At 39.0% G+C, this 23,054-nt stretch overlaps 1 protein-coding gene across 7 annotated transcripts in view; it reads right to left on the bottom strand.

The window, feature by feature from the left end:
• CCDC85A (coiled-coil domain containing 85A) overlaps positions 1–23,054 on the bottom strand; it is a 201,076-nt gene that overhangs the window by 10,360 nt on the left and 167,662 nt on the right. For 3 of the 7 annotated variants that reach the window (XM_043603430.1, XM_043603426.1, XM_043603425.1), the window contains exon 4: positions 2,302–2,436. The exons of the other annotated variants lie outside the window; for them this stretch is intronic. In XM_043603430.1, the coding sequence (XP_043459365.1) occupies positions 2,302–2,436 (135 nt within the window). The remainder of the gene's footprint in view (positions 1–2,301; positions 2,437–23,054) is intronic. 7 annotated transcript variants of the gene reach the window in all.

Below are 23,054 nucleotides of genomic sequence, written 5' to 3'. Positions count from 1 at the left end.
TGGAAAGTCTCCAAACCTGTTTTTAGGGTGATCATTACACCCAAAGGGCCTGAGAGATTTTAATTTCTGTCCATCAACGAATCTGATTTTTTCATGCCTAATAGATTAATAACTGCTCCATTTCACTCAATCCTAGGACTCTAATACCCTGAGAAGGAGACACTGAAGGTACATGTGTGGATTCACAAACGCAGGAAACTGCGATGAGACGTTTATTTTCCAGCACCCACAGAAGTGTTTCTGTGTTGTGCACTTTAGTGATGGGAGGGAGAATCTGAGAGCAGCAACAGTGAGAAATATGGGTTTTATGCAAACCATACCATTTGTAGAGAATCTGACAATCCCCTTCAATTTTTACAAAAATTATAATCTACGCAATTTGGAGTACCTTCCCCCTTCCCTGGTCACTTCCTTTCTTCCCGTGTTCTTGAAGGCTATCCTTGCCACCTCATAAGCCAACTGAAGCCATGTTCTTTTCCTTGCTCAAAGAGTTATACAATCAAAGCAGGTCCTGCCCCCGACCCTCACTAATCAACGGGGAGAGGAAGCTGTGGGATATGACGTTTAGGGGACTTCCCCAGTCTGTCCTCCATTGCTACTAATGATTACATTAATAGCAGGTGATGACACAGGAAAGCCAATTATAATAGCCCTAACCCCCTCTGGGGATAAAGTGTATAGGTTTTCCTGTATTTGTAATTCAGATCAAATCAGACAAACAATAGAAGGGAACTTAGTAGAAACTTAAAGACGGTTAAGGGGCATACCATTCCCCCCACAACTTGACCACCAAATTGTGGTCATCCTCATCCTCTGTAGAGATGCAAGTTTTCCAAAATGAAGGAGTTATAAAGGAAGCTATTCTCCGAATAGCTCTGGTCTTCTACTATTCTCTTTCCCCACTGCTACCACCGTTATGAACAGTTTTGAAAAGGCTTCTGAGGTTATGCAGAGTTCACTTCAAACTTCTCATTTAGGACCCACTACTGCAGTACAGTTTTCCCTCTGACTGGTAATCTAACTGGGCAGCCTATAATACTCCCCCTCTGGGCTTCCCTCCTTCCAGTTCTTCCTTTCAAACCTCATGCTGCCCAGCCCTTCTGTTTCAAATGTTAGCTTCCCAGACCTGGCAAAATGGCAGACATATAATCCTAGCATGCTTTTACTTGGGCAAGGGGCCTCTATCTTTCAGGGCTTTTGGTTTTAGAGAATTTCTAAGATCAATGAGAAGTAGCTTCCCTAAACCAAATCCTCTGGGCAATTTAGCACTGTTTAAACTTAAAGCGAGTCCTGCTCTACCTTTAAACACTCTTTTATCTCAATAATAATAATAATAATAGCTAAAATAGGACCTGCACAGTGGGGAAAACTCATTCATGAATTAAAGTTGTCCTTCAAATGTGCTTAGTAAGCCAAGGACTAGTAATTACAAGAAAGTTCAAGGTTCATATTTTATGTGGTTTTTGTAAAGTTGCAAAGGTAAGCAAGTGCCTGGTAAAGTTGTCCACCAACAGGTGCTCAATAGTTTTCTAGATTATAACACAACAAGCACTTCCTTCTATCCTGTCTCATTTAGTTACCATAAAATAAAAGGTTATATATCTATGTGCTTAGTAGAATCAGACCAATATTTGGAGAGTTACCTAGGTTCAATCCATACATACTCTCAGTTGACTAGTACATTTTCACAGAAATGTTTTTTACAATGTGCCGAGTGAAATACTAGTAAAACAAATGATTTTAAACAGTCTCTTCAAATTTATTACAATAACATTAAGTCTATTTATTTAAATTGTAACCTGACTGGCTCAGGAGATAGGGAACTTAAAAAGAAGAAAATCTTAATAAAATTGGAAACATGACTCAAGGTAACTGGTTTTCAAACCACACATGATCACAAAGTGCATGCACCACCTCTTGGGTGGGCAATTGATTTTCACAGGCAAGGAATAATTTTCTGGGCTGGTCTACAGACAGTTCCTTTTCATGGCCCCGGACCTTTTAAACTCCTTCTTATGAAAGGTGCAGGGTCCCTTTGATCTTCTCCAATGCTTGGGGTTACTCAACTTTCAACCCCAACCATGTTCGGTGGGGGTGGGCGGGGGAAGGACGGACACTGACAGTAACCATTTAGGAAATGAAAGGCTCTACTCCCAGCTTCCCTTCCCAGACTCAGACACACACAACAACTTTCTTTTGTGTGTACAGACTTGTTCTCTCCCCCCAGTGTAACTTTGTCTCTAGCAACAGAAGCCATCTGTATGCACAAGCAAATGCCGCAGCTGGCTCGTCTTCACTCACCGGGAGAGTGGGCAGGCATCGTCCTATTCCTCGGCACCCTTGCCACCACTGCAAGACCCGCCGGGCTCTGGGCCCCCAGCCTTTCTCCATATTTGAGCTGTTTCTAGTTGGAGGTTGCCTTCTATTCTGGGTGGCCTTATATTTGGAACAATATAGTACAATCACTCAGAAAAATACTGTTTCCCAGGTCTCAAGAAAGCAGATAGAACAAGAAGCTTAATGAAATGAACCACAATGACCACAATGGCAAGCTGTAACATGCACCTCAAACTAGGGGAAAAAATGAAAATAAAAATAAATTGTCTATTAGAACTAATTCTTAAGCTATCAAAAAGAAGTAGATGATATTGCCAAAATTATAAGGAAAAAAACCTAAGTGATTTAGACAACTTTGTTTATTGGTTTTACTTTGAGAAATACAGAATTAACTGCAAGGCTTCCATGTATTTTAAATTGTGTAACCTCAGAACTTAACAGAAATTATTTGAAACGTAATTGGGAGCACTATGCTCTTTTGTTAAGACACACAAGGTAGGTCGATATATTCGATAATACTTAGAAAAACTGACAGCGTGTCAAATTCTCAGCAAAATTTCTGCACATTGAAGAGTATGTAATGAATTAAGAGGTCATCATTGCATTAAAATAACTGTTTTACAAGGGACATATACATCATTATCAAAATTTCTATTAAACAGTTAATCTCCAAATTTCTACACTGGTTAGAACTAGAGATAGCAGATAAATAAATTTTTCCCCTAATTTCAGTTTTTTTCAGCATAATTCTACTCAAATCATCAGAAGCAAAATGAACTTACTTGAACATAATTTCCTCTCCCTAACAACTTTCTCTAAGACCTTTATCTAAGTGTGTCATGTCCTAAGGAATAAGACAATTTTTTTTTTTTTAACTATAGAGAGGCACCTAGGTGACTATTAGTTGAGTGACCAACTCTTGGTTTCAGCTCAGGTCATGATCTCACAATTTCATGGGTTCAAACCCTGCTTTGGGCTCTGTGCTGGCAGCATGAAGCCCACATGGGATTCTCTCCCTCTCCCTCTCTCTCTGTCCCTCCCTCACTCACACTGTCTCTGTCTCTCTCAAAATAAATAAAATAAAAAATTTAAGATATATAAAATTCAGGGGTGCCTGGGTGTCTCCGTCAGTTAAGCATTCAACTCTTGATTTCGGCTCAGGTCATGATCTTGCAGTTCATGAGTTTGAGCCCCGCAATGGGCTCTTCATTGACAGTGTGAAACCCGCTTGGGACTCTCTCTCCCTCTCCTCTCTGCCTCTCCCCTGCTCGCTTGCTCTCTCTCTCTTTCTCTCTCAAAAATAAATAATAAACTTAAAACGTAAAATAAAATATAGAAAATTCACAATAGTCCCAAAATTCTAGTGTCTGAATGTTTAAATTTAGGAGGCTGAAGAATGTTTTTCAGTCATAATTTTTCAGTTCTCACTGATCTCTTCTCTTCCAAGTGTGTACTGTGTTGTGAACAGCACTGGTCTGTCACCCTTCTTTAACATTTGGGAGCTGAGCAATAAAGAAAATGTGCCATGGTCTTAAGTAAAGTGAAAAAGAGGAGTGGTACTCACAAATCTCTCTTCTGAATCTATGGAATCAGTACCAGTTACCTGTTAAACAAGTCAGCTACACATACTCCTCATATATAACAGAGAAAATTATACATTTGGACTATGACAATCACTTCATTGTAGCAACACAGATTTGAAAGTGGCTCTTTCAGTAATCATTTCATGTGTCAGTGTCTAATTTCTTTCCATCCCCAAAAGAATTCTATCCAATTATTTATAATATGGTTTATGGCTTAAAATCCACCTCTCACCCCAATGTGTAGAGTTCTAATTCTGAGATGGTCATCAAAAAGTACCATAGATTTTTTTTTTAATGTTTATTTATTTTTGAGACACAGAGAGAGAGACAGAGCATGAACAGGGGAGGGTCAGAGAGAGAGGGAGACACAGAATCCGAAGCAGGCTCCAGGCTCCGAGCAGTCAGCAAAGAGCCCAACGTGGGGCTCCAACTCACGGACTGTGAGATCATGACCTGAGCTGAAGCCGGAAGCTCAACTGACTAAGCCACCCAGGCGCCCCCTAAAAAGTACCATAGATTTTTTACGAACAAGTCTTAGCTCCATTGGTTCCCTTCATGACTTATGCATCTCTCAGATCTTGTGTTTTCGGATTCAATGACTGAGTAAGACATAGCCAGAGTCCCACTTTCATTCTTCCTTAATGTGTAGTGAGATCGAACCTCTATGCCTCTCCATTGTACTAAGCTTATTATCATAACCATGAAATCTAAGGTAACATCTCTAACCATGTAGAAGCGTGCTGGAAAGAGTAGCCGTTTCACTATAAAATTTCCCTACTTTTGGAAAGTAGATACAACATGAAATAATAGCTGTGCCTTTTAGCATCTTGCAAAGGGTTCCTTTAAAACAAATTAAATATAGACTGCATAGTATTATTAAATCTCATAGGAGGGAGCAATATACATGGACCAGATTTTTGTGGAAGTATAACCTAGTTGATGGTATAACCATTTCTAAGGGAAAGATACTCTTAGAATCAGGATTATTGACTTTCTACTCCTGTTGGGAGCTTTTTAAAAAATTTTCCAGGTCATGGAAAAATGTGTTCTGGACTGGCCATCATGCTAGCCTTCAAATAAACTGAATGGTATTTATGTACTAATGAAGGCTTGGCTCTTTGCTAGCTCTACAATTGTCAGCCGTGCTATTTTCTGAAGACTGTTTCATAAAACATAGTAAGTAAGCCTTCAGTACCTCCGTATACAGAGTTGTTTCTGGCAACTTCAGAGATTCAAGTCGGGGAACCCAGATCTGGCTATCAACCAGGACAGTTCCAAACCTTAAAAAAGTCACTTTCTATTTTCTGACAAGTTCGCTTTTGCTTAATTTTGTTTGCTGTGGTTTCCCAAAATTCCAAATTCATAAACGATGCTTGAATGACCTTACTATTTCAGTAGAAGTCTGTGTACTCAGCAGCCACTGTATATACAGGTACGTGGGGTAACCCATAAATTAATTTAGGTATCATGATGGACCACTCTAAATGCTATGGCAAAGTAATGCTCTGCATCAAGACTGTGTGGGAGGTAGATTACAGATCACTTACTATGTGGTAAGTACTCATTATAGAAATCATGAATTCTAATGCTGTAAGCAAACTCCTAGATCAAGAAACAAAATTATCCCTCACTATCACTGAAGAAGATAAAATATATTGGTACTGTTATGCCTTTTATCACATGATATGGAAGACATTTTCCAAGAAAATTGAGATTTGGGATATTTTCTAGTATTGTCCTTATAATAATAGACTTCTTCAGAATTAAGGGGAAAAAAGCCACTCAAATTTTTTAAAAGATCATCTAAACAATAAGAAAATGTATTACTTAGGGCTTTGCTGAGTAAAATTATTATAATTAATAATATGAATTTTAAGAGAACCAGCAAGATGAAGCAATTGTGATTAAGTGGTCTTCTTGCTATTTTATGGTTATATTTTATATATTGTTATTTTAATTAACACTCTGGAAGTTTCTATTCTTTTGCTTTACAAAAGAACATATTAAAGTCTCTAACACACAAAATGTAATGTTTTTATATTTTATCACACAAAATGCAGGCTTGCCACTTAGATATAAATCAGATGCAATGCATTTGTAACAAACTTTGGAGCTCAACCCTCCTATCTATTATAGGAAGCCAACTATGGAAAGCTAAACATTGATCAGCTAAAATGGTTTCCTGTTAGTTAAAGATGTTCAATTTTTAATAAGTTCTGAAGCTAGGTCAAACTATCACATAGTGCATCATGCCTCATCAGAATGCATACCTAGTTTGGGAGGAAGGATGGATTTTCTCTCCTTATTATGAGGCAAGGGCGGCTGCTTTGCTAATCTCATCAGGAAAATAATTTGTTCAGTTTGACCAGTCTTTATTCTGAAATACTACAACATTTCACTAGCACACAAACAGAAGCTTACGAGAAACTGTAGAGGTAACCCTGACAAACTTTTTCTAAAACATTCCTGTGAATCAGTTTCAAAGTACTAAGACACCCTCAGCTTTGCCCTAATACATGATATTCAGTTGACTGTATTCAAAGAAAAGCATGTTTTTAAATTTTAAATTAACTAAATAAGGGATCTATTCAATACTGATTTAAAATGTTATATAATTGCCTGGCTTTTTAGATATTCATTTATTCACTTAACTAATTTACTAAGCACTTACCAAAGGTAATAGCCCATGCTATGCCACGTAGGTATCTAATCCAGTAACTTTTTGTTTAAAGAGTTGCACAGTAAATTCAAATAATTGACTCTAGGGTCACACTGCCTGGGTTCAGAGTCTTGATTGGACACTTGGCCTCAGTGTCCAGTGGCTCAGGAAACTGAGCCTCAGTTTCCTCATCTGTAAAGTGTGGCTAATAATGGTACAATGGTCCCTCCCTCTACGAGGTTACTTATATGAAAAGAGCTCTTAAAACAGCATCTGGCCCACATTAAATGTTCTGCAAGTACTTGCTGTCATTATCATGAATGTGTTTGCTAATCAACACATTTTATAACTTATTTGTCAATCGACTTTCACATATTTATTATTGACAGCAGTAATTCTCAACCTGGGGCAAGTTGGCCTTCCAGCGGAGACATTTGGCAAAAATGCAGACATTTTTAGTTGTTTAAACTGGGTGATTTCTTTTTTAATGTTTATTTATTTTTGAGAGAGAGAGAGACAGAGACAAAGAGGGAGAGAGAGTGTGTGAGCAGAAGGGCAGAGAGAGATGGAGACACAGGACAGAAGCAGAAGCAGGCTCCAGGCTCTGAGCTGTCAGCACAGAGCCTGATGTGGGGCTCGAATTCATGAACCACAAGATCAAAACCTGAGTGCAAGTTGGCCGCTTAACCGACTAAGCCACCCAGGCTCCCAAAACTGGGTGATTTCTATGGGTATTTACGGGTAGAGGCCAAGGATGCTGCTGAATGCCTGATGATGCACAAGACCCTCCCCACAACAAAGAATTATCCAGCCCCAAATGTCAATAGTGCTGAAATTGAGAGACTGATTTAGAGAAGAACTGTGTTGGAAAACTATAAAGCAAAATTTCTGGTGACAGCTCCATAGCAGACTTTGCATATGAGGACAAGTAGCCCATGTGATCTGGATGGAGCTTGTGATGATTTTAAAGGAAATTCACTAAGCTTCACCCCTCAAGTGGTCTAAGTATAAAGACATCCATATCTCCACCCCAAGTAGGAAATTACTCTTTTTAACAAAAGGATAAGAATTAAAAATACCCCAAACATCCTACTGTTAACAACGCTAGCAGAAACAAAATACAAATGGGTAGCACAGGGCAGTGGTCCAAAGAACAAAGAGCTCCCTGAGTGGAGAGGAGAGCATGCTGCAAGCACCTTAAAAATCAAGACACCAATCCCACAGAGAGTAAAATTGGCAGAAGGTGCTTTGTGGAAATTATGAAAGAAGATAAAGCTTCCTTAGCAATACAACAGGTAAAGATTCTGCAATCAATTTTAAGCAGTCACACCAGGAAAGAATACAATTGCCAGAAAATAGAAATGAAAGCCCTCACACGTGAAGCATCCCAGTGCAGAGAGAAAGCATTGTGTGACGTGCAGAGGGAAATCAGAAATCCAGACATGAACGGCGACCATTTTTTCCTTCACACACGGCTAAGGGTTGTACTCTGTTTACATGTTTGTCTCCTCAGTAGGTAGAAGACTCCTTGAGGGTGTGTCTGAGTCCTAACAGTACTTGGTTACTAAGCTCCTACTACCTACTACCTGCTAGGACTTTCCTAAATGCTGTAATTTACAAGATTATTAAGACTAGCTAAGATGAGCTCCTACTACATGTTAATACCTATCAAGACACTAACTGTTGGCCTGGTGCTATTCTCAATAATTTATGTTCCATAATTTTGTTGTTGTTGTTGTTGTTTATTTGTTTGATTGGGATCCTGGAGATCTCCTTCTGTTCTGTGTACCCACTGATTAGCTCCTGGGCTGCAAGGAGATTCTGGCGAGGATCAGGTTGTCTGGAATGGCCCATGGTCTTGGCGGGAGCTGTGAATATAAATAACTGATACAGATGAACTGGTGTTTGCCAGCTGAACATCAGCTCCGTGTTCATTTGACTTTCTCCATTTAAGGTACGTAACTGTGGCCACAACAGTTACATAAAATCTGCATCTAGAATAATACCCAAGGATTTTGAAACTTGGGATTTTATCAAAGTCTCCTAGAGAATTTGTTGAGAATTACTGACAATTCACTTTGGAATACTATAGGAGTCATGCTATAAATGAAACACAGTAGGGCTCCAGATAAACACAGTTATTAAGAGAATAGTTTATTTCCTCTTCTAACTTTCTTGAGTTTGGGTTTCTGTAATACTTTTCTGGATCTGTCTTTCTTGTCCTATCCCAGTGTGATCCAGGATGTCACTCCCTTCATTCTGGTTCATATTCATTCATATTCATATCCTCTCTCCATCTCTAATACTGGAATAGGTATCTTGAAAAGTTGCTTAATTCTTGGTTCCACTAATGAACAAGTAATGACCATGTGAACTTTACTTTCACTGTTTAACAGATGAGTATAAGTGTTACTCTGACCACTCCCCTTCAGATGAGCTGACAAAACTCTTGTTCATAGCTCAATGTTAAGCCCTATCACATTTTACAGTACTATTTCATATATCTTGGAGCTCCTTAAGGTCACTGTACTTTGTAATCATGATGATTAGCACCCTATCTGCACACAGTAGTTGCTCAATAAACTTTGTGTTATAGGATGGTCAAAATCTATGTGTGAGACTGTGTGGCTTTTCCTTTGTCATTACAAAAATAAGTGTATAAATGCTTTACTTGTGTGTCCATACACTTGGTAATCAGAAGATACTCAACTACTTGTCAAGTAACTAAAGCACACTTGTAGAGTGCTAGCATGGCCTGAAAAAAGTGAAAGGCCATTTTTGTGATGGTCTGTATTTTGGCAAGTCAACACAAGTTAAACCCCACCTAAATTCCCATTATTTTCTTCCCCTCATTACCCAGTTACTCATATTTGAGCAAAATAAATTTATCCTGAAAGTATTAAATTACTTCTATTTCTAAAGCCACAGTAAAGCTCAAATATGTTAAAACAGTAACTGGACAGATCACTAGAGACACTTAGTAGACCAAAAGTAGAAAAAGACTTTATTACCAGGGCATCCAAAGTATATGCTGATTCTCACCACAATGATTACGTAATGAGAAACATGAAGTGGTGAAAACAAAATATCATCAAAAGAGATGCTATCCTTAACTTCATTAAGGGTAGGCCAATCTGTAAGTATCCAAGTGTTCCCAGCTAGGGAAACCCAGAAGGTAATATGTATTCACTCATTCTTCATTTCTATGCCAAATAATGGCTAAGATTGAGGTCTGTGGAGTCACAGAAGATGTGACAAAGAACTTTAAGGCAAAGAATCTGAAATTTTAGACATCACCATGTTCAGGGAAACAGAAGTGGTTCAGAAGGATGTGAGGGACAGAGTGGCAAGAACTGAGGCTGACATGAAAGGCAGGAGGTTCATGGAGAACCTTTTATACCATAGGAAAGATTTACAGTTTATTCCACACAGAGGCATGAGCTGTGACAAGACCTGATTTGTGTTTTATAGATCTGTCTAGTAATGACGTGGAGAATGATCTGGATGGGACAAGACTAGCTGGGATGAAGTCCAATTAGGACATTGAAAGAGAAGTTCAAGTGAAAACTGAGCAATGACTACTCATTGCTCATTAGCCAATGGCAGAAGGAATGAAAAGGATAATATTGACAGACTAAAGGGCAGGACCCTAGGAGCCTTAGTGTTGATTTGAATGTATGCAGTAAGACTGAAAGAGGAATCAGGGATGGCTCCCAGCTTTCTGGCTGGGCACCAGCTAAATGGCCATGCTGTTAACCAGGCTAGAAAATGCCTGCAGAAGTAATGGATCTAACTCCATCAGATTTGAAAATCAAGATCAAAGAGGTAATTAACAATATAAAGCCCCAAAACATCTTTCTCACAGATACTCCCACAATGTTTTTCTTCTGACATGTGAGGGTTTGTAAAATATTTAAATTGTAAAGGATTTTAACTTCATGTCAGGATGAGAATATCCCATGAAGTGATATCATGTTCTTGGGAGAATAACAAAGTAATTTTTAAATACCTGTGACTCCAGGTGAAAGTTGCAGATATATAAATATAGTCCCTCCCCCCCCAAATAAGTGAATGAAAGTAATTACAGAAGTTAACAGGATACTTTTTTACAAGAATCAGAGAGGGCAAACCCCAGAAAAAAGGGATCTTGAAAGGGCTAAGACAGCAAATACCCTGTGTCTCTGTACTCTGTAGCCAGAATGACGGTAGACAAAGAATAACAATGAAGGCCTGGTTTAAAAAAAAAAATAGCTGTTAAACAATAGGTAGGAAATGTGAACAATTATATTTACGTACATTCGGTTTCTAAGTAATGAGCTTATGTGCTTAATTTTTCTCTTTTTGTTAACCATACAATCCCCAGTGAGAAACACGGAAATTTCCAGGAAAAATAAGAATGATACATTTAAATGGCTTTTCAATCAGGTTGATGTTAATTAAACAGTGAAAATTGGCGGTATGTCTGTTGAGAAAAACATATCTGAATACTTCCAGGCATGTAAGAATGGGGGTCGAGGAGGCCCGAGTGGGACAGAGAGGGCACGGAGCTGAATTGCCAGGATATACGCAGAGGCTAAAAAGGAACGCTGCTGGACACTGCATTTGGCTTGCAGAGCAGAGCCAATTAATGATTGCGTTAAATACCTCAGCACTACCCCCTCAGAGCCCAGTAAAGACATGAGCAGAGCTAGGGCCCCAGGGACTAAACAACTATCTATTTAAGATAAATTCTTGTTGAGTTGACTAAGAAATATTACTCTGTGGGGTGATGCTTGCTGCCCTGCCTTTGGCAAAAGGAAGGATCTTTTTCTTCAAGGAGTGTTCCAGTACGCAAAGCTCACACACAAAGTGGGAAAGTCAAGATGAGAGAGAGGAGGACGGAGAGGCAGAGTCAGCTTCCTCCAAGGGCAGCTACCTCTCTCGAATCCATATTAATACTACAATAAGTGAGGCTGCCTGTTGGCCTGTGGTTCTGCGCATGCCATTTGTTGGAGGCTCTCTTGTGGAGTATTCACAATGATTTCATGCTTCAAGTCTTACAAAAACAAGACTGGCCACAATGAATACAGGCAGTGTAACCTCTGCCTACATGGTGGTAATAAAATCTCTAGCAGGGAGCAGTGAAATCTCCCATTAGAGAGAACACCATCAGAGCACAAAAGGAAGCTTCTAGAAAGCATGAGCCCTTTTTCAGACACAGTACTTACTAGGAAGAAAGATAACGAGGGACTTAAAAATTAGATTCATCTGTGCCCTACCTCATAACAGATAATTTATGGTGAAAACCAAGAGTTTTGGATTCGAATTATAAATGCTCATTTAAGTAGATAATATTCCGAAAGGTAGGTTGAGGAACCAACCATTATAGAGTTCAAGTATAAAACAACTTTGCAGAATTAGTACACAAGTCGGTTCACAAATCATCTGTAATTCTGGGAGATTAAAAACAGTTGAATGAGCCTCTCCTTCCAGTCTGCATTGTACTCTCTCCTTCCCTATCTTTAAACTTCAGAGTGTCCCAGGGCACAGCCCACAAACATCTTTTTTCTCAGCACTCATTCAACAGGAAGTCCTAATTCAGTCCCCTAGCCACATATTCTTACAAATTTGTATCTCCAGCCCTGACCTCTCCCCTGACTTTCAGATGTATACATCTAACTCTGCAGGTGACACCCCCTCATGGATGTCCATCTCAAATGTAACCTGTCCAACACAGAACCTGTTCCCCCAGTCTTCTGCACCTCCATAAACACCACCACCGATCATACAGTCACTTAGATCAAAATCCAAGAAGTCATTCTTAATTCTTCGTGGGGCTCCCACCCTGTACTACCACTAGGCTGCCAGTCACTGTACAGCCTGTGTAAACACTTCCTCCTGGGGTTCTCAGGGTCCAAACTATGAAGCCATATGCAGCCTCTTTCTCTTATGTTCCAGATCCAACCTATCGTCAAGCACTCTCAACTCCACCTCAAAATATTCTGTCAATGCAACGCTGCCTCACCATCTCCACCCTACCTCTTAGTTCAAGCTGCCACTAGCCTCTTACACTACCAACCTAGCTCACTAATGAGTATCCCTATGTCCTCTTCCCCTGCCTCTACCTTCTTCAGTCTGGTCTTTACCCAATATTCACAGTGACCTTCTGATAATGTAATTAGATATATCACACCCTTGCTCTATTCCTCCAATGGCTCTCTGTGAACTCAGACCCAAATCCAAACACTTGACTTTGGTCAACAAAGCCCACAGCATCTGTTACATGCCTGTCTCTGACCTCACCTCCTGTTATTCTCGGTCTCGTTCTGTTCTAACCACACTAGCTTTCTTGCTCCTGTTTCCTCATGCATGCCTAGCTCACTCCCACCGCAGGCCCTTGCTGTTCTTACTTCCTGCGATGTTCTCCCATACTCCTATTGGTCCCTCCAGATGTTATGTCCTCAAAGAGTCTTCTTCTAACTCCATGTAAAATACCCTCTTTCACTCCAGTTGCTCACCAATGCTGTGCCCTGCTTTTGTTTCCTTCACAGTGATTATTACTTCTACATATTACATATTTATCATTTTTAAATAATATCCCACTAAAATGTAAGCTGCATGAATTTCTTATTCAGGGCTGTATCCCCATTGCCTAAAACAGTATCTGTATACAAGAGGTGCTCAAAAAATATCTGAAGGGTAACTATTGAAAGAATGGTCAATATGAGCAACCGGCCTTTCATGGCCTACAGAAATCCCATTCCATATTTGTTGGTGGTCATTTTGGTTATACTGAGAAAAGCAGGGGAAGGCCACTAATCACCTATCGTTGAATGAATAACCCTGCATTAATCTGACAATAACTGTCAACGTTTCTCATTCCAAATAGCAAGGTCACTGCTTTTGTCTAACCTCTATGAGATCCTGGGGATACAAGATAGCATAAATAGCTGATATTGAAAATGGTTTCCCCTCATCCATGCATACAAACTCTGACCACAGCTAATGCCACAAACCAAGTCTGCCTGGTTAAAAATTTTTATTTTTCCTGAAGTCTCTAGTCCCAAAATTCTGACAGCATCACCCAAGTAAAGGACCTGGCTGAACCTTAAAATGCATAGCTAAAATTTCGGGGGAAGTTGTGAAAAGTGACCTCATGAAGCTTTAGAAAAGGCAAATTTTAAAAAGAAATTTTTAAAAGTTAGAATTTTTACCAGAGTATCATCCTGGAAAACAATCAGGTTAACCAATAATAAGTTTTACTAAGCTACCCAGAGCAGTCTTAAAAAAAAAAAAAAAGTCAAAAGTCTTTTGCTAGCTCAAGAAATGACCCAGAGACTAATAAGCTCCATAAGCTACCCACTGCCTGACCCTCAGCAAGTCACTTGTCCTCAGTGGAGAGTCTTATCAATTAGCTTCATGTGGTGGCAGTGAAGGGTGACTAATAAACTTGATTGCAAGGCACTTGGAAAACATTAAGTGCTATAGAGAAGCTTCATAATTGCCAGATTGCCATCAGTTACCATGAAAGCAATGAGAATGCATCTGGCTTTTTTTAAGCTGCTTTCCACCCCTTGGCTCTTCTGATGTCAACGAATCCTAGTGATAAAGACAAAAGGATCAACGAGGATTCTTCTCACCTTCCTGTAGGTCTCCTCCTGATCCACAGGAGACATGATGGAGATGCAAACTCGCCTTTGCACTCCTTTGTTCCTTCCAAAGAACCTTGCAGATCCCCATGAAGAGAGACTGCATGAATGGCCAGTTGAAGGCCTTTCCTGTTTGTCCTTTTCAAGCATAACACAGACCATCATTAAAAACCAAGTATTTGACAAAGATCATGGAAGAAGAAAATATTAAAATACAGAAAAATACAGAATTCACTTTATTCTGACTAGCAATCTCCCAATTTCTCATTCTATTATGCAATGTCCTCACTTAAAGAAAAAGGGAGATTAATTGGTTTCTGACCTCCTTTGAAGCCAGAAATGGTTTTCCTCATTCATGATAGGGTTTTAGAATTTCACTTGTCTGCAAAGGGCTATATAGCAATTCGTGTTTTTCCCAAGCCACCAGCCATGGGGTATCTATTTTAAAAACAACCCTGCTCCATATTATCTTTCCAGCAATATAAGACATGCAAGGACACAAAAGTAATATAATCAATCACTCACCAAAGTACAGCTTCAATCATCAGACATATGTGTTTCAGAGTACAGACTTCCTCTCCATTAGTATCACAAGTGTCCTTCCTATAGGGGAGGGCTTGCCTTTTCAAGTCAAATGCAAGCATCTTGATCTCCAACAAATTTTCCTCCCAAAACTAAGTGGTTTGTTGGAAAGAACATCTTTGTCTCTTCTCAACTGCTCCTCTGGTTTACTCACAGCACTTTTCAAATCCCAGATATTGATAATTTAGGGCAGGTTTGGGGCTGATAGGACAAAGGAACTTGAAACAATGAAAATATAATACTTAGAGGAAAAATTCTTTGTATTTAATAAATTCTTTATGTACAAGTGATAATTTCCATAACAAACAATAGAATAGACTAATTTAAAAAATTTTTAAGAAGGGCAGCTCCATAGGTTGAGCTTCTGCTTTCGGCTCAAGTCATGATCCACTGTTGGTGGGTTTGAGGTCCGCGTTGGGCTCTGTACTGACAGCTCAGAGCCTGGAGCCTGTTTCGTGTTCTGTGCGTCCCTCTCTCTCTCTCTGCCCCTCCCCTGTACATGCTCGCACTCACTCTCTCAAAAATAAACATTAAAAAAATTTTAAATATTAAGAGATGACCCAAGCTATTAACAAGTTATTTCAGGGTAGTCCAGGGGTCAGCAAATTACTGCCCTTTAAATCCAGACTCTTTTACCTGTTTTATCAGTGGTTTATTAGAACACAGCCACACCATTTAGTTACTCTGTTTTCAGCTATTCTGGTGGTACAGTGGCAGACATGAGTAGTTGCAAAACACCATATGGCTCACAAGTTGGAAAATATTTACCAACTGGCCCTTAATTTAAAAAGCACCAAGCCCTAGTATAGAGGATAAGAAAGTCATTACAGATTGGAATAGTCTGGGAACTTTTTGGAAAAAGAGGCAAGTGGCTTACAGAGAAACTATAATTGAACCAGAAGTGATAAGTGTTAAGTAGACAAATATTCTTTCCCGACTAATCAGTTATCTGAGGACTAGAAATGTCCTTAAGATTAATAAAAGAACGAGATTTTCCCATGCTGAGAAAACCATTATCAGAGCAATGAAATCTCTCAGTGAATAGTAAAACAGATGAACTCAAAACTAAACTGTGTTTCTTGGCTAATGCCCAATTCAGACCCCAATGATACCATACCAAAGGTACATTATGGATGGTGATGGTGAAGTTAGTGGTGGTGATTGGTGGTGTTTTCATCACTATCTTGCTTCAGAAGAAACATTTGCCATGCGACGAGTTTCAGCAAAATGGGAAGAACGTTAGGTTAGTAGTAATGGAAAATCTGGGCACAAACCTTGCCTCTGCCCACGAGTGAACATTCTCTTACCTGCAAAACAGAGGTCATCCTAGGGGCCAGGGTCAGACGGGAATCAGCATCAAGATGGACTCAGTGTTAGTCCGATACACAGGACCTCAGGTGACACTCAGGATGTGGTTACAGTGCTTGTGACAGCAACAAGACTCGAGAGTAGAATGGATGACTCAACCACCCTCATCCTGTGTGCTGTCTGCACCGTGAAGCAGACTCAACTGGAAGGGTCACAGATTCTTGTAAATCATGCATTTTGCTGTGGCCCAAGCTGTATTTCTCACAGGAAGAAAGGTCCATTTTAGGCTGCAGCCCCATCATTTCAGAGCTTATAAAAATAAAAGAATAGGGCACTATCCCTTTCATGACCTACAATGTCTCTCCTTGGGCCCTGAAGATTTAAGATTCTGGACACTTAAGACCAATAGGATTGATGCCTTCAAACAGAATGAACACAAAAGATATATCTAAAAAGCATAATTTAATAAGGTGATAAAGTATTAAAAATCAATGTGATAGCAACACTGGACATTTTCTACGCTTAAAGAGCAAAGTTCTATTGATTAGTAAGTCACTAGAACATCATTTACAGCCCTGAGAGACCACCCAGAGTTGAGAGCTGTCTTAGGACACTCTCATGACTGATTCTGAAGAACTTTGTCGATATCAAGATCATGAGCAGGGTACTTGTTTTAAGTGAAAAACGCTGGAGAGGTAACTGCCTTTACTTGCCATCACATCCATCTTGATCTCGTTCTCAAATGTTAAAGGCTCAGTATAACTGGTTTCGCTCACCAAGAGAATCCTCTTCAGCAAAATGAATGCCCATGATGCCACATGAGCCACCCTCTTCACAAGTGAGCATTTCGAGGGTCCAGTCTTAAATCGACCTCTCTAAAGTTCTTTTCAACTGGCAAAGAACCTGACCTGCCGAGACCGACTACTGTACCGTTTGCTGAACTCATCAACAAAGTGCGTGAATTTTGCTGGCTTAAGGGCTCATGCATTAATAGCAGTGGGACAGGAACAGGGAATGGAAAGTGAATGGGGCTGGTTCCAAACAAAGTAACAAATTTCCAAATGTAAAGTTGCTGAAGCCTCCTCCATCTAAAACTCTTTGTCAAACAGATGTCAGCCAAATTCAAATTGTCGCTTCTGTTAACTTTTGGCACTCAATACATGCTTGCCACCCAAAAGGATAAAGACCTAACATTCCCACACAATTTATTTGCAATTAAGTTTACTGTAGTTGTCATTTATTTCTGAGTGTGTATTTTATGTCTTTCTTGTATGAGACTCCTATAGTTATAGATATAAAATTTTCTAGCATATGAAAATATTTCAATAAATTATCTTTTTGACATTAAGATACACCTGCCTTGGGTGTCAAAAAACAGCTGAAATATCTTGGCTATTAAAAAACCTCCTTTCTTGGAGCCAGCTTTTATGTAAGTCCAGGATGGCTCCCAGCTGGTCCTAGGTTTATTAGTTATTTGTTATCTGTCAAACATTAGAACTTAATGTCTTGCATGTTGTTCTGTTGCAAATGAGAGGCATTTTAGGTCAAAAAAAATGGTACCAAATTTGTTTATTTGTCACACTATATTTGAGTCAGATTTGTATTTCTCTTTGATTCTTATGTTTCTATATGCAATCTTTTTTCCTAATAAACTGCTAAGAGTAGCAGCTAGATTCATAAAACTAGCAAAATAATAATTAGTCCAAGAGTTTTAAGCAAGGTGATTAGCGATCTCCTTTTGTGTTTAATTTTTTTTTTAATATTAATTCAAAAGTTGCTTCTATTCCACTAACCTACATTACGAAAGTTAGAAAAATCTTAAAGAGGGTAAAAATTCTGAAAGAGGGCTTGGTTATTTGTGTGTCTTGACTAAGTGCTCCTGAATCACAAATATCTAAGTTGAGTCCATTTTTTTGAGGTTACTGATAAACTTGAGGACAGGAAAGTCTCCCAAAGGAAAGAATTAGACCAGAGAGAGACCCTTGAGTAAAGAGTAATGGAGTACTTTGAGAAGGGAGGAACACTTTTTGAATAGATTGGTCCTTCATTAATAGTAACTCTTCTTCCCCACCTTCATTTCTGGGTTTAACGCTAAAACCTGTGGGGGTGGGGGAGTATTTTCTCTTAGGCTTTGGGTCTGGAACAAGGTAGAACCCAAGCAGGAGTGGGGGGATTTTCTGAGCCCAGACATGTTGGGAGCCAGGGGAATGGCCAGGACATCATTATACCAGTAAGTCAACAGTCAAAGTCAGGAACAGACTTAGGAGGACAGGTGAAAACCCATATACTTGAAGGTAAGCTGAGAGACTTGGATTCCATCTGTCTGACCCCAATCTGCGCTGGTGTGGCCTGAGGAAACACAATCTTCTGTTACTTCTCTTCAGTAATGCAGCATCTACAAATGTGGGTGATTGTTTTCAAAACACTCCACTGCTTATTGACGTAGAAACCACTTTATAGAAGTTTACTGTACAGAATGAATCCAATTATCAGATATCCTTTGAAAAAAGTATTTTTTTCTTTCTCTAGACATTGTTCCTTCCATGTATCACAAGTCTAGCTGTGATTCATATGCAAGTCCTCTTGTTTTTCTCCTTGGCCTATTGTACCGCAAAAATAGTAACACGTGATATATCAGGTCTCTGTCCTGTCTTTTCCACAATTTTGACTTATCTCAGAATTGAATTCCTGACAAGTAGGTTACATTTAAAAATAAAGAATACAGATTGTTTCTGCAGAAATTGCAGGTAAATAAAAGTTAACTTTTTAACATTTCTTCTATTGGTATTCCTTCATCATAATTAAAAAAAATTCTCTCTGAAATGTCAGGTCTCTGTTTATTCTATGAAATCCTTGAAAATATTTTTAAATGTGATTTTGAAAAATGTTTACATTAGTGGATGTGCTCAGGAAAGAATATCCTAAGTTCAGGTGATCTCTCACTATCACTTGTACCAACTTTTTATTATTTTATTATTATTATTTTAATGTTTATTTTTGAGAGAGAAAGTGAGCATGAGCAGAGGAGGGACAGAGAGAGGGAGATACAAAATCCGAAGCAGGCTCCAGGCTCTGAGCTATTAGCACAGGGCCTGACATGGGGCTCAAACCCACAAACGATAAGATCATGACCTGAGCTGAAGTTAGATGCTTAACCAACTGAGCCACCCAGGCACCTCTTTTTTATACCAACTTTTAAAAGGTAAGTCTGCAAGTAATAATACAGAATACGTAAACCACACCTAATATGAATATTCATACTTTTGGGCTCTCTTCGAAATGTTGTGTTCATACAGTCACACACTGGATTTATTTATTTATTTTTAATTTTCTGTTTTTAATCTTTATTTATTTTTGAGAGAGAGAGAGAGACAGACAGAGTGCGAGCAGGGCAGGAACAGAGAGACAGGGAGACACAGAATCCGAAGCAGGCTCCAGGCTCTGAGCTGTCAGCACAGAGCCCGACAAGGGGCTCGAACCCACGAACCATGAGATCATGACCTGAGCCGAAGTCAGACGCCTGACTGAGCCACCCAGGCTCACCATTCACACAGTGGATTTAAAGTACAGCTCCACCATGCTTGCAGGACAGCACAGAGAGCATGGCAGAGGAAGGGTGCTGTGCCCTCTGGAAATGACTGATAGTCCATCCATACCTCCTATTAGTTTCTCTTTACAACTGGCAGAACCAACTCAACCTTCACTGTATTATTTCTCCATCTGTGCTTGACTGAAGACCCCTTCATTCTAGGACTGGGACACAATCTTTTTCTTTTTCTCCCCCTAGAGCTCAGAATGATCAGGGCTGGAAGGAACCACACTTACCAATGAAGAAACACATGCCTTTGTACCTGACCAGAGAGAAATCTATAAGCATTTAAATACTCATCTTGTTGGGGCGCCTGGGTGGCGCAGTCGGTTAAGCGTCCGACTTCAGCCAGGTCACGATCTCGCGGTGTGTGAGTTCGAGCCCCGCATCAGGCTCTGGGCTGATGGCTCAGAGCCTGGAGCCTGTTTCTGATTCTGTGTCTCCCTCTCTCTCTGCCCCTCCCCCGTTCATGCTCTGTCTCTCTCTGTCCCAAAAATAAATAAACGTTGAAAAAAAAATTAAAAAAAAAAGAATAAAAATGAACACGAAGGGACACTAACGTATCTCATCTCTCAAACTACACCTAAGCTCACACAACTCAGACTGGTATGTGAGCTCCTCTATATGCATATTAATGTGATAGGAGCCTCGAAGACAGATACCCTTGACTATTACTTAAATAGCTATCTGATGAAATTCTATTAACTTTAGAACCCAATGAGGTAGAATAACCCACAGTGACATGAATATGCACCTATAAATAAAAGACCCAGTGTTGTAAAAAGTTGTAGTTTGAGGGAATTTTTAAAATCAAAATAAAAAGGACATGCCTATTTTGTGTATATATTACACATATATGCAAACTTTGTCTGGATAAAAAGTCATGGATTTGCAGAGCTGAGCAGAACCTTCCATATCACCAATGGTAATACTCTGTTACTCAAAGCGTATTAAGTTCACAAAGGTTAAGACCTATCATCTTGGTCCAACGCTAATTATGCTGAGTCCTAGCTCTTCTAATTCCTATTCTCTGTTCTTGCATATTCATGGGGACTCCTTTAATTACTTGGTAACTAACAGAGTCCAAAGTCACAGCTGACTATATCTCAGCTTTCTAAAATTAACTCAGTTATGTTTTGCTTATTTTTCACACTATCCTAGCTTAAATATAATTTAGGAAAGTTTCAAATAACTTTGAAATTTATTTACTTAAACTGTCCTATTTTATCAAAGAACAATTATTTGCCTATACTAGAGTTATTATCTATATTCTAGTTAGGCAATATGGATATTTCCTGTATTACATTTCTATTTGTCTACTATACATTTACAAGATAATATTAAGAGGCACCAAGTTTAATTTTTAAGGTGTTATAAGCACATTGATCCCTTTGCTCAGGCTGCAGCAAAAACAAACAAATTAGAAGTAGAGACTTTTAAATGAAAAATGCCTGAATCCACCTGTAGGAAAGGTCTGCACCAAAAAGAAGGATGGGGCAGATGGATCCCTGTTAGAGAGGTAGTGACCTCCAGTAGGAAATGGAGATCAAAGTGAGGTTTCTCAAATGGGAATCTTCACTTCTTTACAAGCTTCAATTAGACTCAAGTTTTCACAGTTTAATGTATTATATATATATATATAATATATATAATATATATAATATATATAATATATATATATATCTCCACATTTCATTCCCATATCAAATACTATACAATTTTTTCTATCTTCTTTTTATTTTTTGAGAGAGAAAGAAAGTGCCAGCTAGGAAGGGGCAGAGAGAGAGAGAGAGAGAGACAGACAGACAGACAGACAGACAGACAAGTCCAAGCCGGCTCTGCACTGTCAGCGCAAAGCCCGACTTGGGGCTCTATCTCATGGTAGAGCTCTATCAGATCATCACCTGAGCCAAGGTCAAGAGTCAGGTGCTTAACAGACTGAGCCACCCAGGTGCCCCTCTTTTCTATCACTTTCTAGGAGACTGTTTCCTTACCATAGTAGGAAAGAAAAGACTGTTCCATCTTTTTTAATTTTTCACTTTATTTTGGATTTAAAAAAAAAGAATAGAAAGCCATTTCTCCACGGCAACATTAATTTCTCTTATAGTTCCATCTCAAGTTTTCCCCAAATATTCCTCCATATTGCTTCTCATTCAAATATCTATGATTCTAGTTGATATTACTACACAGCAAAAATTTTTGCTGTGAGAGTCTTATTTTCTTTTGTGACAAATTCTGCCAAGGACAGGTAACCAAAATGCTGTTTTTATGGCTATTCCAAATTTAAAAAAAATTTTCATATGCCCTAGTGGTACATTATCATGCCAGTATAGATAGAAAAAGGCAGTACTGTTAAATAAGAATGGATATCATAGTCCCTAATAATTGAGTGTCTTTTAAATTCAATAATTCTCTTAATAAGTTTAATAAGTGGCATAGCTGTATTTTGTTGCATTTCTATTTCATCTATTTTCTCTCATTAGCATGAAAACTTCTCATCATATATCCAAGATTATCAAACAAGATCCCTCAAGCATGGGGGGGGGGTCACAAAAGAATGCTATAAACCCCCTCCCATGATTTAGATGTTTTTCCTATGAATTTCACTCTCTTCAATATTTTCACTCATAGATTTTAGCTTTTCCCTAATCCAGGCTCTATTGATTCAGGTTCTCCAATGTGACTTTTCCCCTATAAATGTATTTTCCATATCTATTTGTCTCTTTTTTTCCAATACACCCACACCACTTGGGTAGCTCCTGTCTGCCCTCTGAAAACTCCATTGAACTATACATAAAAGCTTTTTTTCCCCTTTCTTTACTTCTATAAATCATGGTGATTTAGAGAAAATGGCAATCCACAAGCATTCTTCCTCTGGTGGAGTCCATTTTTTCCCAAATAGGACTCCAGCAGCAACCAAGCATTAATGGATTTAACTAATTTCTTCTATCAGTAGCATCCAGATTCACCTCTGGTTGTGTAACAACATACAGTTGTATCTATGAGAAAAAATTTTTTTTTGCACAAATTACTCCTCAGGAGTGTCAGAATGGTAATTTCCATGCAAGTAGCAATGGAAGAACAGGAGCACCACTTGCTTTAAGCACCTGTAAAGCACTATTCTGTCAAAGCCTGTTTTTTGTGCAGTAGTGGCTATTTTTTTTTGTCAGAACAACTCCAAACCCTAGAAGAGCCAGATATTTATGGCTCTAGAAGACAAAAATGACTTGAAAAACAGAGTTAGAAAATGTGAAAAAGAGAGAGAGCAACAAAATAAATATCTCCATGGCGAGAAAAAGGAAAAGCTTATGAGGGAAATCTCTGTGTCAGGAAGAATCCTCATTTCTGTCCAGGACACTGGTCCTCTG

The sequence above is a fragment of the Prionailurus bengalensis genome, chromosome A3, assembly GCF_016509475.1.
Source record: "Prionailurus bengalensis isolate Pbe53 chromosome A3, Fcat_Pben_1.1_paternal_pri, whole genome shotgun sequence".
Taxonomy (NCBI): Eukaryota; Metazoa; Chordata; class Mammalia; order Carnivora; family Felidae; genus Prionailurus; species Prionailurus bengalensis.
This window is presented reverse-complemented; position numbering and strand designations above follow the sequence as displayed.